Genomic DNA, 13,744 nt, shown 5'->3' with positions numbered 1-13,744 from the left:
TCCTTCTAGCTAGTGTTCCAATCTCTCTTGAAACATATTCTTGCTAACTGGTTAACTGAATACATGGCTCACATTTGCTGTTTTGTCTCTTCATTTCTGACTCATTTCTCAATTAAGAGCTTTCCGACTTCTGCCCTAACCACTTCACTGAAGGTGAACAATTGGTGAGCTTACAAAATCACTGAAGACTTCGAAATTGCCAGATCTAATGGTAACTCCATAGTCCTTATCTTTCTAAATCACTGTCTACATTTCACACTTTTTGGAACATCCTTGATTTCCCTGACCATCTAACCATTTTTTTAATCTATTGTTTTATAGATTATTTATAGTTTTATTGTTCATTTGTTTAATCTATCTTGCTGTCTATTCCTTTTAATGTCCCTATTTCCTCTGTTTACCATTTACATGTTGGTATTCCGCAGGTTTCCATCCTTAAGTTATTTTTGCCCTCTCTCTTTACATGCACTTCTTGTAGTTTTAACTCTTATTTGTGCTTTTATGTATTTTAAATTTTTATTCACAGCTGCTGGAAACATATAGCTGGAAGTCACAGTCACTAAAAGCTCAACATGTCCACTGTTAAATTCATTTTATCACCCCCAACATTCCACTCACCCTACTGTCTGTTTTTGTGATCTCAGTTAATGGCCCCACTATCTAGCCAACCACCCAAACCAGGAATCCAGAAATAACAAATCTATCTCTCTTCTTCATTTTCCAAATTCACTTCATTAACTATATTTCAACTCCATCATCATATTTCCACTTAATCACCATTTTTTTAATACATTTCTACTCCATCATATTTTTTCCCCATCTTTACTACCACTGCCCCAGTCCAAGTCCAAATTATCTCTTGCCTAAGTTGAAACATCAGTTTCAAAAGCTTTCCTATCTCCTCTTTCAAGCCAGCATTAATAGAGCTGACAGAGTGATCTAAAATAGAAATTCAATATCATTACCTGCCCAAACCCCACCTAACTGAAAGACTGCCTATCACCTACAGGATAAAATCCTAGACCTTTAAAATAGCAATATAGCCCACCACTGCATTATTTCTATTTTTCTCTATAATTTTATTAACAGCCACCATTCTAAGTGTGATTATACACATATAATTTATATGATGCTGTAATACCTTGGTGGAATATTATTATGCCTATTTTACATATTTAGTAAGTACTATTGGAAGTAACTTGCTCATAGTTATCAAATCAAATAACACTGATAATTGAATCCAAATGTAATTATATTCCCTAATGGAATTTCCTTGAGGTCAGGGTCCACATCATTTGCTTTTTTGAACCACCAGCAACCAGCACATTAACTGATTCACATAATGGCTGTTAATTAAATATTAAACTAAATTGACTATTAAAAAAAGAAAAGAGAAATTATAACATGATTATAAAAGATCATCCTACCACTGACTAAGAAAGAGTAGAGATTCTAGAATTACCTCACTGGTAAATGGAAGCAACAGAACTATGACTGAGTTTGTAACAAGTGCCCATATATACTTAAATATCTTTAAAATTATGATATAATCTCCATATTGCCAAGAGTAACTTTAAGATCCTTTTTCTTTTTAACCTGCATTTTATTCAGATGTCTTACTTTTAGAGGAACAAAAATAAAGTGCATGTAAATATTTTCATGAACAAGTTCTCTGCTCACTGACAGTGTATGTGTGTGTATTGTATGTGTATTGGTATGTGTATGGAATATACACATGGAATATGTGCGCATATATATGCTTATATAATGGAGAAGTTCAAACTATCTTTAAGTTTGGATTAGATGACGTCAGTAGCATTTAGGAAACTCATTCTTTAGACACACTGATAACAAAGGATCAAAAGGCTCAGCTGAAACTCTGAGACCCATCAAAGAATTACAGTAATTATAAAAAACACAGTGGTGAAGCCAATCTATCTCCCAGGTTGCAACAAAATAAAACTTCAAATAGCATACTTGTAAATAGTTGAAGAAAAGGAAATTAAAATGGAAACATCTACAAATCATTAAACATAACTCTGAACTGCAGCTATTCAACAATTGGACTTCAAGTCGTTTCACACCACTGGGTTAGGATAAAACATGCTCTGCTGGCATTTTCATCTGCCAAAATAGCCATTTGCAATTAAAAATTAAAACTGGCACCACTTCTTTGCAAGCAATTATCAAAAGGCTGCTGGCAATCTTCCTTGTTTATAGTGTTTCTTGTATCAAGACTTCAGTCCATTTTGAAATGTTTTTTTCTTAGGTTTTATTTCCTTTAGGCCATAATAGTCCCAATACTAATATTTTAACACTTTCAATATTTTAATTCAATATTACTATGAGCCTCAAATACTACAGCATTGTTTAAATTTCTGAAAACAAATCGATTTGAAGGATATATCTGTAGCATTTTATGTTACCCTATTAGCAAGGTATACAGCAGTATAACTTGGATAAGTCCCTTCTACATGTAAGGGAAATAGGTGATGTTTAAGGAATGTAGGAGTAAAAATAAAAGGCAAATATCAATTTCTATGGACATAGCTTTAATCCAGAATAGAATATATATGTAAATAATAAAGTCATTCATTGGGTCTAATTGAGTCCTGACACAGGTAGCGACCAGTAGTGTAAACTCTTGTTTTCCACCAGGAAGTCAGTAGTATACTTTGGAGACTGGGGGTATCAGTAGGTGAATCAGTCTGTAAGCAGAAGCATCTTCTATGTGGCAGACACTGTGCTGGGTGCTGGTGATACAGCAAAGGACAAGATGGAAAGAGTCCCTGCCTTTAAAGAGTTGGGTAGAGACAGACAATAAACTGATTCCTTCTCCAAGCCTAGGAGTGATGCATTCTGTTTAACTCTTTAGAAAGGTCACTTTGGTTACTATGTGGCACACAACCTCACCAGGAGTTAGGAGAAAACTTAAAGTGACCATTTAGGAAGTAGTCCTGCAGCTAAAAATGAGGAAGAGAAACGATAAAAGATCCCTTCTTATTACAAATATACCTTCCCTTTGTGATAGAATGTTAGACTACCTGCAGCATCCTCCGCCATCGTGGCTCCATCACAGACACTGGACAGTGACATGCCCATTTCACAGATACAGATTTGGATACCCAAAATGGTGAAATGGTTTATTCCATGTCACAAAGCTAATTAGTTGGAAAGTTGGAAGCAAAGCAATGGTCTCCCACTTCCAGCTCCATACCTTTCTCCTCAAAATCAGTCATCAATATCTTCTAAGAAAATCAAAAAGATTTAGTAGTTCCATCAGCTTTAGTTCACTTGGAAACTCCTCAATGAAAGGCTCCTAAGAGAAATTATTTACTTAATCATTAAGCAAGCATTTACTGAGAACCTACTAGGTACAAGGCATCTTGCTAGGTGCTTGGAATTCAGAGATAAGTAGTTCTCCTTACCTCTGTGTGGGAGGTTTGCCCTCCTGTGGGAGAGCCAGACCAAGTATCTCACAGAGAAAACAGTGGGGCAAGCACCATCATAATGACAGCCTGAAGTGCCACAGAACCTAAGACAAGGGGCACCTAAGTTATCCTGGGAGTGGGGAGATGTGTCTAAGAGGAAGCAATCCTTAAACTGTGTTTTGAAGAAAGAGCAGGGGTTAGACAGCCAGAACGCATGGAGTGGCAAGAATTAAAAGAAGCAGCATGAGCCAAAGCACAGCAAAGAGACACACGGAATAAGGCTGGAGCTCAGAGTGAACATTAGGAGGTGAAGAAAGAAAGATGGACAGAGGCCACGTCATAGAGTGTCTTGTGTACTGTTCCAAGGAATTTGGTTAACTACGCTATTGTCTCTACTTTCCCAACTCTTAACCATCCTCAATCCATTTAATTTACATTTATGACCCTCACCCCAAAGGTTATAGGTAAGGGGATGATATGATAAGATTTACATTTTAGGAAAAACACTATGGTGCCAGAATGGAAAGCTGGAAGGCTGAGAACAGAAGCTGGATAATTAAGCAGGAGAATATTACAAATAATCCAACGGAGAGATACTGAGAAACAGAGAGGGATAGTAGCAATAGCAAAGGAGAGAAGGGAATAGATAGGAAATATATTTACAAGGTGAATACACAGAATTTAATGATCTTTTGGATGGCCAGCAGGACCAAGTTTCATAAAAACAAAGGTGTCAAGGATGAATTGCAATTTCTTAGCTTGGGTGAGTGGGCTGTTTCTTCTAATTTAAAATATCTATAAATTATGATCCATGGCATTACCTCAGGCAAAGATACTCTGGACAAAGTAGGGGTTATGTGTATCTGGCACCCTGTTTAACATGCTGTTTTTTAGAACCACATTTGCTGCATCAATGCAAATTTATATATGAAGCCCTATCATGTGTTCTACTACCACCATTATTCTTCTAAACTTTTCCCAAAAAGAGGATGAATTAAAAATGGACAGAGGTGCCCAGGTGGCTCAGGTGGTTAAGTGTCCGACTCTTGATTTCAACTCAGGTCATGATCTCGTGGTTTGTAAGTTTGAGTCCAGCATTGGGTGTGCGCAAAGCCTGCTTGGATCCTCTGTCTCTTCTCTCTCTGTGCCCCTCCCCCCACCTCAAAGTAAATAAATAAAATTTAAAAAAATGGACAAACAACATTTAAATAAATATATCACCTCATATTTGAATAGTTCATCTATTCAGCCAAAGAACAGCTGAAGACAGGAAATGAGGAGTCATAGCTGTCTGGTAAATCCTGAAGAATAGTAAGGGAACAGACTCTCCTAATCCCCACTAATTCATAAAGATTGGAAGAAAGTATGAAGTAGGTCATCTCTTGCTCTTGCCAGACATCTCATCAGTAGATATACACACTTGAAAACACATTTTATACCATTAAAATGCCATTATAATAATGATTTTTACATATTTAATAGAAACTTGTCTTTACCTGAAATATAACTTTAAACATACTTTTCTTGCTTTTTGGCAGTGAAAACACTGGTCGACCACGTAAATCCATCCCTGAAGTACCTCATTAATCACAGTGCACTTGCTCTTGGCAAGAACCTTAATGTGCTACAAACACTGTTATTAAAGTAAGATTTGGGGATTCCCAGGCTGGCAGGGAATTAGTTACACTGCTTTAGAAATTATTTTCATATAATTTCCTTTATTATTAATGGTCTTGTTAGACTCACAGCTCAAAGTAACTTTTACTCATTTAATGTGTAAAGTCAGCTCTCTAAATAAACAGTAAGAAGCAATTGCCAAAGATGGCTTGTCCCTCAGGGTGGGCTATAGTTGTGTAGAATCCTCCCAGAAGATGATGCTATCCATTCCCTCTCCCTGCTAATGTGGATCTAGCACCCCTACCTAATTGCTCAAGCATTACAGTCTCAGAGTCTAGAAATGTATAAAGCAAGACTTCCTATTAGCACATGGTATTGACAAACACATAATTTATTTCATATCTACCACTAAAGGCATTGATTGATAGGTTGATATGAAGTGTGGTGAGTAGAGAATTATCCAAACTTGAGCCTCTTGAAAAATTATTTGTTAAAGATTCTAAATTCTGTAAGGCCATAAAAATCTGTTAAACACCAATATATTGAAAAGACAATGTTGCGTTACAGTAAATCCTCATTCATGTTCAAGGGCAAAACTTAGGATATGTAAAACATGAGCATCAGCCAAAGTTGTCTCTCTATCCAAATATACAGTGCATAATTTACCAAAAGTTAAAACTTACCAATGTTATCATATTGTAAATTTAAATCTACAAATATTCTGAGCATACGCTTGTAAAAAAAAATCATTTTCCATACAGTATATACTTTGCTGCCAAATTGAATACGGATCATTATTGCTAAATGTTTTAATAGACCCTGACAGGTTAAAAGAATTTATCCGGCTTGCTAGGTAACATGATTAATTATATATCAACTCAGAAAGGACAAACATGAAAAGTATCATAGTATTTCTCTATGTCTATCATTTAGTACAGTGACCACATCTAAACCAATGTGAATCTTACAGTAAAAGTTACACCTTTTGATGTGGTAATGATGCTACACAGTGTTCTCCTTGTGTGCATTGTAACATGGAAAGTTGGCTGGAATATTCTACCTAATGCTACATATTCACATCAATCTGAGACTGTAAAATTTTCCAGACACCAGAGCCCCACGGATTGTAGACTCCACCAATTTCCGGACTCCTACATGGTCAAATTCCAGGTTCACCTATTTACAAAACCAGCCCCTTCTTACGTGTTATTTCAAAAAATGCTTTTGCTGTTGATGCCAATCCTCCATCCCAGGTGAGAACTATGTTTGGATGACATGCCTCATTTTAAAAGAAACCTAGATTATGTGTTCAAAGCCTATTTTACTAGGAAATAAGGTACGGATCAGTGAGTGCCTGAAACCTTCTCTACAGGTCTCCTTAGGCTGATGTCTTTATATTTCATTTTAACATAAGAAACGGGGGGGAAAAAACTAAAAAGAGATGAAAAATGAGAAAAAAAAGAGAAATAATTAGATAGGGTGTAACGGCATAAAACTACCTTAAAACGTCCAGATAAAGCTAACTCTAACAGGAGACTGAATGAATGGACCTTGTGGGAAAAACAGTAGTAAACTTTAAAGCCATTGAAAGGTTTTAAATGCCTAAGGGAAAAATAAACATTTGCTTCCAATCATTTTCTCATTAAGCATTCATTCTCTGCTAGATGGTGAAGGCGTACACACACACACACACACACACACACACACACACACACTCACACACGCACTTTGACTCGGAGGCACAAATGCCTACTTAACCCACTGCCTGATCCCTGTCCCAGGTGGCTCATTTGCGCCTCTGCTATCGCACTTTGGTCCGGAGCCCCAGGCTCAGCACTGGCCTCTACCACTGCACGAGAGCATCACCTTGCCCCGCCCAGCTCGCCTTTTCTAGACCTTAGCCATCTCGGTGGCAGAAAGGACTACACGCACTGACAGATTTTCCGTTAGTGGTGGAGATGGTGGCGAGGCGTGTTTCCGGGCGCACCTAAAACCTAGCTGCCCTCCCCACCAAGTGGCAGCTTCCCCAGCTCCGCCCCCAGGACTGAGGACCCAGCCGTCCGTTTCTCCCCTCACTACCCGGTCCTACCCTGGCATCACCTCCTAACCTCTCCAGTACACTCTCACGAGCCCTCACACCGGCGCACATCCTCCCTTCGCCTTTCCCAGCTCCCGGGCGCCCCTCGCGGTTGAAATTTTTGTATCTCGGGACCTAATCGCTCCCAATTATCCGCGCAGCCTAAGTCCCAGGTCTGCCCGGCTCTCGTCTTCGGTGCCTAAAACTGCGGGGCAGCTCATTGGGTGTGTTAGGGGAGACTGCTGAGTCCGTAGAGGTGGAGGAGGTGGGGCTGAGGGAGGTAGAAGGCTCTAGGAGGAAGACCATAAACACGTGCAAAGAAATAAAAGCCACCACGTGTGCGCGCGCGAGTGTGTGAGAGAGTGTGTGTGTGCACGCGCGCGCGCCTGGCCAGGGCGTGGGCGCGGAGTGCGTCCCACGGGGCCAGGCACATAGACCCCCCGGAGCGGGCGTGGCGGGGGGCGCGCGGGGGCCGCGGGTACTCACACGAACGCGTGGTAGATGAACGCCCAGCCGCGGGGTCTCTCCAGCACGTTGTACAGATAGTTCTGCACCCGCCGGTACTTCACGTTGCGCCGGCAGCTCTGGCTACTGGTGTACGAGAGCGGCTTCCCCAGTAGGCTCATCCGGGCCCCCTGCTTGCCCCGGCGGCTCTCCCTCAGGCCGCCGCCGCTGCCGCCGCCGCCGCCGCCGAGCGCAGCCGCGCGGGTGCCCAGCAGCAGCAGGCCGTCGCCCCTGGCGGCGGCTGAGTTCAGCAGCACCCTGCCCCGGCCCGACTCCACATCCTTCATGCCGCTGCCCAGGCGCCCCCCGCCCGCCGCCGCCGCCGCCGCCGCCGCCGCCGCGCCGCTCTTCACCCAGAGCCCGGCGGCGCCGCCCTCCTCTCCTCCCGCGTGGTGGCGGGGCATGGCATCACCACGGGCACCGCGAGGGGGGCGCCAGTGCCTGTGGCGGGGGCAGCGGCCTCATGCGCGCGGGCGGGTTTCGAGGAGGAAGCCGCGGCCGACGGAGCGCCCGCCGGCCCGCGACCTCCGAGCTAGGGGCGGGGAAGCAAGCAGCCAGCAAACCGCCGGGGCTTTGGGGTGGGGGCGGAGAGGGGTGTGCGAAGGAGGCCCAATTTCTAGCAGTCTTTAGCTTCGAATTCGAAATCAGGACCTGTTTGGGACGTCACTTTGAGAGGGTTTCCCTTGCTTCCTCTTATTACAGCAGCTAGAGCCCCTTCCTTCCCAAGTGCCCCAGGGCCGGACCCGCGGAGTGCGGGACGCTCCCACGCGCGCGCCCAGCGCACACCCAGTCCCAGGCTCCCCCCTTTCCTCTCTCACTAGATTCCCCACGCCCAGAGTGCGTCCGCCCCCTCCCCTGGCTCGAAAGCCCCTCTCGGAGGCGCGAGTTTGCTTGCGTTCTCTCAGGGGCTTTGGAGCTGTCCGGAAGGTAAATCGGCCTCGTGCCCTGAAGAGAAACTGGAGATGCAGGTCTCTGCTGACTCCCGCCGCTAAGATGCCGGGCCAGGTCCTGCTATCCTTTCCGCAAGGGGTGTGTGTGTGTGGAACGGCCCTGACCTGCCCTTCAGGTACCAGCCAGTACCTGAGCGCGTGGGGCGACGCTCCGGGAAGTGGCGCTCGGGTCCCCCGCACAGCTGGAGGGTCCCTGCCAGTTCAGTGTGCAGACCGGCAGGACACGACTCCCAAGGCGGAGAGGCGGGCAGCGGGCATCTCCCCGCGGCTCACTCCAGCTTTCGGGCTGTGACTTTCCATCCCAGCATCAGGCAGCAAGCCCTCGAGTAACTGGACATCCTTCCCAGCCCGGGGGGTGGAGTGTAGGGAAGGCATAAAAACTACTGAGTGGCTCCTCCGCGGTTAAGGAGTTGCCCCTGGGCTTCGCCTGACAGCGGCGCGAAAGCACGAGAGAGCGAACTGGGTTCCCTTCGTCAAGAAATCTCCATTTAAGTCCGAAAAAAGTCACAAAACTGTTAAGTCTCCGCAGTGGCAGCGGCGGCCCCAGAGTCTGGGAGAAAAATCCTGGAGGGAAGAGAGCCCAGGACACCGGCTTCTTGGGGTCCTTCCCCCACCCCTGTAGGCTGTAACTTACACGGTGAGAGACATGTGGCGACTTAGTGCTGGCTGAGTCTCCCACCACCTCTGACACTCTGGGGACCCAAAGCGTGCGCGCCCTAGGCGAGGAGGGAGGCCACGGTGCCACTGGCTTCGGCCTCTGGCCTTCAGCAACATCGCATTATAAAGCATAAGCAGTTAAACCTCACAGTCAGCATGGGGAAACTGAAAGGAAGCCAGGCTTGGGACCTTCTACCGAAAGAGTGGATTCTCACCCCCCACCCCCACAAAATTACGAAAGAAAACAACCACCACGTTAGACTGAAGAAAGAACTAAGGCTCCACCAGAGCAGATGATCTCAAGGTACTGATTCCGTCTGCCTTTTCCTTCTAGAAGTCTGAAGCCGAGGCAATACTAAAGCAAAAGTCTTATTTCAGCTGTCTCCGCCCCTCGGGGATACAGACTCTCTCAACTCCCTCCTGTACTCACACCCACGCCCGCGGCAGCTCCTTTCTGCCTCTGGCAGTAGCTGCATTTCAATGCTTTACTTTTACTTTCTTTTACTTTGCATTGTTACACTGTTGTTTGCGTGAAGCCCTCTCGCTGGCTCCTGGTCACCCGCTGGACCCTGCTTCCCTCCCTCCTTTTCCCCCAAGCCTCTCTTGGCGGTCACTAGCTCAGAGCCGGAGCAGCTAGATGCAGCTGGCCGCGGTGCCACGTGACTGTGAGGCAACCACCAGTACCCAGAGTCACTGTCTCTTTCCCCTAATACACTTCACACCCACGCACTGTGGAGGTGCGAGAGATTGCTCTGTGCCCTGCTATTCGAGGCAGATGCGGAGAGCGCCTTGGAGCAAGCTCTCCAATCCTAGAACAGCACGAGACCCCAGCTGAGGGTGGGGGGAGTTTGCTGTTGCTATATTTAGATTCCCAGCGGAGTTTCTGTGCTTGGACTTTCAGGGCGAAAGATCTAGAGTCAAAATGATTCGTGTGCACCCTTTAAACTTGAAATTCTTGGCTATTCTGCAGGCAAGTAAACAAATACCATTTCTTCTTAACCAAGCGGTTTTCCCTTCTTGCAAACTTTGACCACCACCTCTGAGCAGGTCAGGTGACTTCCATCTCACTTAATGTAGCTGGGCCCAGCGTGCAGGCAGGAAGTTTTGGGAAGGCAGAACCGGTACCGACACGGTTCTCTGGAAGAGCACCTGCTGCTTAGTTTCCCAGTGATATTTTCCTGGCGGGGCAGCAGTCATCAGTAAAACCATGATGTTAAGTAAATGCCATGAAACAAAAAAATCAGATCTGGTAATCAGTAGCTGCTTAGAGGCGGCTTCTTACTGGTTTCGACCTTTGAGATCTTTTAGGGTAACCTTTTAGGGTAACCCCCAGTTAGAGGGCTAGCTTAGGTAAGGAGACCTGCCCAAGCGTTCATAGCATAGGGTTGCTAGGAACTCAGAAATCTCACTTCCCAGTACAGTATCCCATCAAACAGTCCTTACCTCCAACTGAGTAGGTACAGAAGAGCACATGGTTTTATTTCAATGTGTCTGTCAACTACCTTTCAGAAAGAGGCGTTTAGCTGCACACCCTACTCATTCAGCCCTTGCATACCTGAGAAGGAAAAGCCAGGTGAGGCTGCATGGCCTCTAATACCAGATTCTCTTTGTGTGTCCCTTGCTTTCTTTACTACCTGCTAACTTACCTCAAAAGGCAGGAATTAATTGTGGGGAAAACAAAGTATTGTCATGAAGCTTTCTCTGTTGTTGTGTTTGAGTACAAATGTTGCTAGGAAACTACCTTTTATTTTCCTGAACTATTAAAATCCAGGTATCAGAAGAGAGGATGGAATACATATTGTGCGGAGTAAAAACATTATAGGGTGTATTCTGTGCATAACAATTATATTAGGGCATTATAGAGAGATATAAAAGGCAAAAGACAACCACGTTTTTCCAAAGGCAAATGTTTATTGCTAGTGTAAAGTGTGAGTTGATTAGCCTTCCCCATTCTTTGAGATAGGTTTGCTTTTAACCATTCATTCTCCACAGATTGTAAGATGACTGCCTGAAATTTGTGACCTTGGAAACTTGTGTTCTCTGAAGTCTATATGGAGATGGTTTCAACTGAAAATAGTTACTAGAAATATTTTATTTCAGTGTGTTTTCTATCCCATTATATTTTTCTTCTGAAGGGTACTCTTAAATAATAGTATTGAAAATTCCATACAAGAGCCAGGAGATGCCCAGGTTAAGACTTTTCGGGAAGAACAGCTAGATCTGAGCTGGTTTCACAAAATGTCAGTGATCCCATTACTCTCCCCCTTTTCTTTTTCTTTATGGCTTTCCATCTTCCCATTTGCCCCAGCCCTACCCCCTCAACATATCTTCCCATCAAGTCATGTTCATGGTTCATATAAACTAGTGAGTGATATAAATGCCACTTTTTAGTGAGGTGGATGCACTTTGATCCATGTAAGATTCCTGGGTCAACCAGAACAGTAATAATGGTAAGAAGAATTCTCAAACCTTAGAGCAAAAAGGAAATTTACCAATGAAATGGAAATCCATTGTTTGGCTGCTGCTCAGTGACTTGCTCAAGGCTTAGCTATTTGTCTTGTAGACCTAGAGGTAGAAGTGAAATCTCGTAACTCTTGAATAGAATGCCCTTTAAGCTATACCATCATTTTCCTTAGCTTTTATTTCTCTCCTATCAGATTATAATCAAACCAACAAGCATAGCAACTATAATTGCATTTGTTAGGTATCTTATTATAACCATTGGTTAACATATTTACCTTTTCTTAATATTTTAAGTATATGGGTATTGTGTACCACAGCACCATTTTTAGTCAATCAAGAATTCTTATCTGTAAGAGATATAATGTTAAAAGCTACTCAAAATGTTTCTCCAACAAACAGAAATTAATCAGAGAACCCAGGGTAATATCAGAGATCTTCTGGGCCTAGCCAGAATATATGAAGCTTTTAACACAGTAGGGATCCCAGCTTTTCCCCACACAATGGATGAGGCATGGCCCTTTCAGAAAAGCCTCTGCCCCAGGGATGCAAAAAGGGTGTAGATGGAGTGTATATGGGTGTGAAGAGAGGCTGGTAGGGGAGCAGACAAAGAGTAGGAGAGGCTGAAAAAAAGAATCCATTTTATTATAACAACTAATAAAAATTTATTTTCCTAGGAATTACTAAAACAATGTGCTAAAAACCATTGTCAAAGAAAACAATAATATTTAGCATGTGTTTTTATGCACTGTGATTTGCAAGAATTATTTGATTTGATTCTGACAATGGCCTCACAAGTAGGCACTGCAATCATACCCAATTTATAGGGGAAGAAACTGAGGTGTGGACAAGTTAATAATTTTTCAAAACAAATACTTGTTGAGCCAGCACTCAAACTTATGGGTGTTTAATACAAAACAAAATAAAACCCACTGAAAGAAAAACAAAAACCTAGATTTTTAACTATGAAACTAATACCAAACTTTTGAAATAAGAAGCTTAGCCCACTAATATGTATTAATAATGTTGACAGTTTCTCTTTCCAAAAGAAAAGGATTGGGAAGTTTCTGTTAGTTGTTTTAAAGTAATTTGGGGTTTCACTCTAAACACAGATATAGCCTCAATATTCCTGTTCACTTTTCCTGAAGAAGGAAGGGTTTTCTTTCATAGATACTTTTTTCTACTGAAAATTTTAAGCAGTCCCAAATCTTGTAGTATCAATTTCTTGAGATTGTATTTACATTGTGACCTTTTTCCTAATACTACCTTCATTTTTATTCATAAAACTCTGTTGTATTTGGCAGAGTGATACAAGTGCCTAATTTCATTTTTTTTTTCTGACACGCTGGTATGGCAGCAATACTTTTTCTTTCTGCCAGCTACTTTAGTTCTTCTTTCTGAAGGTAATTTGAATATAGCTATTTGATCTTTTAAAGATTCATATATTTAGAAACTGTGTTAAGAGACGGATACAGAAGGAAAACATCTTTGAGCTAGTGTACTGGAAAATTGTGTTATAATTCTGTGCCCCCTAGTGGTACTCACATTTTATCAAAACTTTTTCAAAGAGGAATTAAGAAGGCATCCTTTATGAACTTCCCAAAACTTACTCATTTTTTCAACAAGCAATTATTAATTTCAGGTGCTGTGCTAGCTGGAATGGGTACAGAGATGAAAAACAATCCTGAATCTTATGATGTTCATGGGCTAGTTGGGGAGAAGGATAAGTGACGAGTTCACAGAGTTTTGCAAAGGATGTTATGGGAAGCTACACAGGGATTCCTAAAGAATGCAATTGCTGAGCCAAGTCTTAAGGAGTAACTGGACTTTTAAGAAGACATGAAGGCAGGGTATTCAGAGAGAGAACATTCGAGGAAATGTGAATTCTAGAGAGCTGATTGTGCTTTGAGAATGACAAGAAGTTGGGTTCTGCTGGAGCCCAGGGTGCTTTTGCTGGTGTGACTGTAAGGAGGAGGGTAGAGGAGTAAAGCACTAAGTCATACACACACACACACACACACACACACACACACACACACACACACACA

The 13,744-nt window shown here is 43.1% G+C and overlaps 1 protein-coding gene across 4 annotated transcripts in view; it reads right to left on the bottom strand.

The window, feature by feature from the left end:
• The window catches only part of KCNQ5 (potassium voltage-gated channel subfamily Q member 5), a 539,817-nt gene extending 530,909 nt beyond the window's left edge, over positions 1 to 8,908 (bottom strand). For 2 of the 4 annotated variants that reach the window (XM_040473946.1, XM_040473947.1), the window contains exon 1: positions 7,612 to 8,908. In XM_040473946.1, coding sequence (XP_040329880.1) covers positions 7,612 to 8,033 — 422 coding nt within the window. In that variant the 5' untranslated portion in view covers positions 8,034 to 8,908. The remainder of the gene's footprint in view (positions 1 to 7,611) is intronic. The other 2 variants (XM_040473948.1, XM_040473949.1) reach the window with 1 other exon arrangement.
• Positions 8,909 to 13,744: the final 4,836 nt, after the last annotated feature.

This window comes from Herpailurus yagouaroundi, unplaced genomic scaffold (genome assembly GCF_014898765.1).
Source record: "Herpailurus yagouaroundi ecotype Mexico unplaced genomic scaffold, PumYag 139, whole genome shotgun sequence".
In the NCBI taxonomy this organism is placed as follows: Eukaryota; Metazoa; Chordata; class Mammalia; order Carnivora; family Felidae; genus Herpailurus; species Herpailurus yagouaroundi.
The sequence above is the reverse complement of the archived record's forward strand: the minus strand, read 5'-3'. Positions and strand labels throughout refer to the sequence as shown.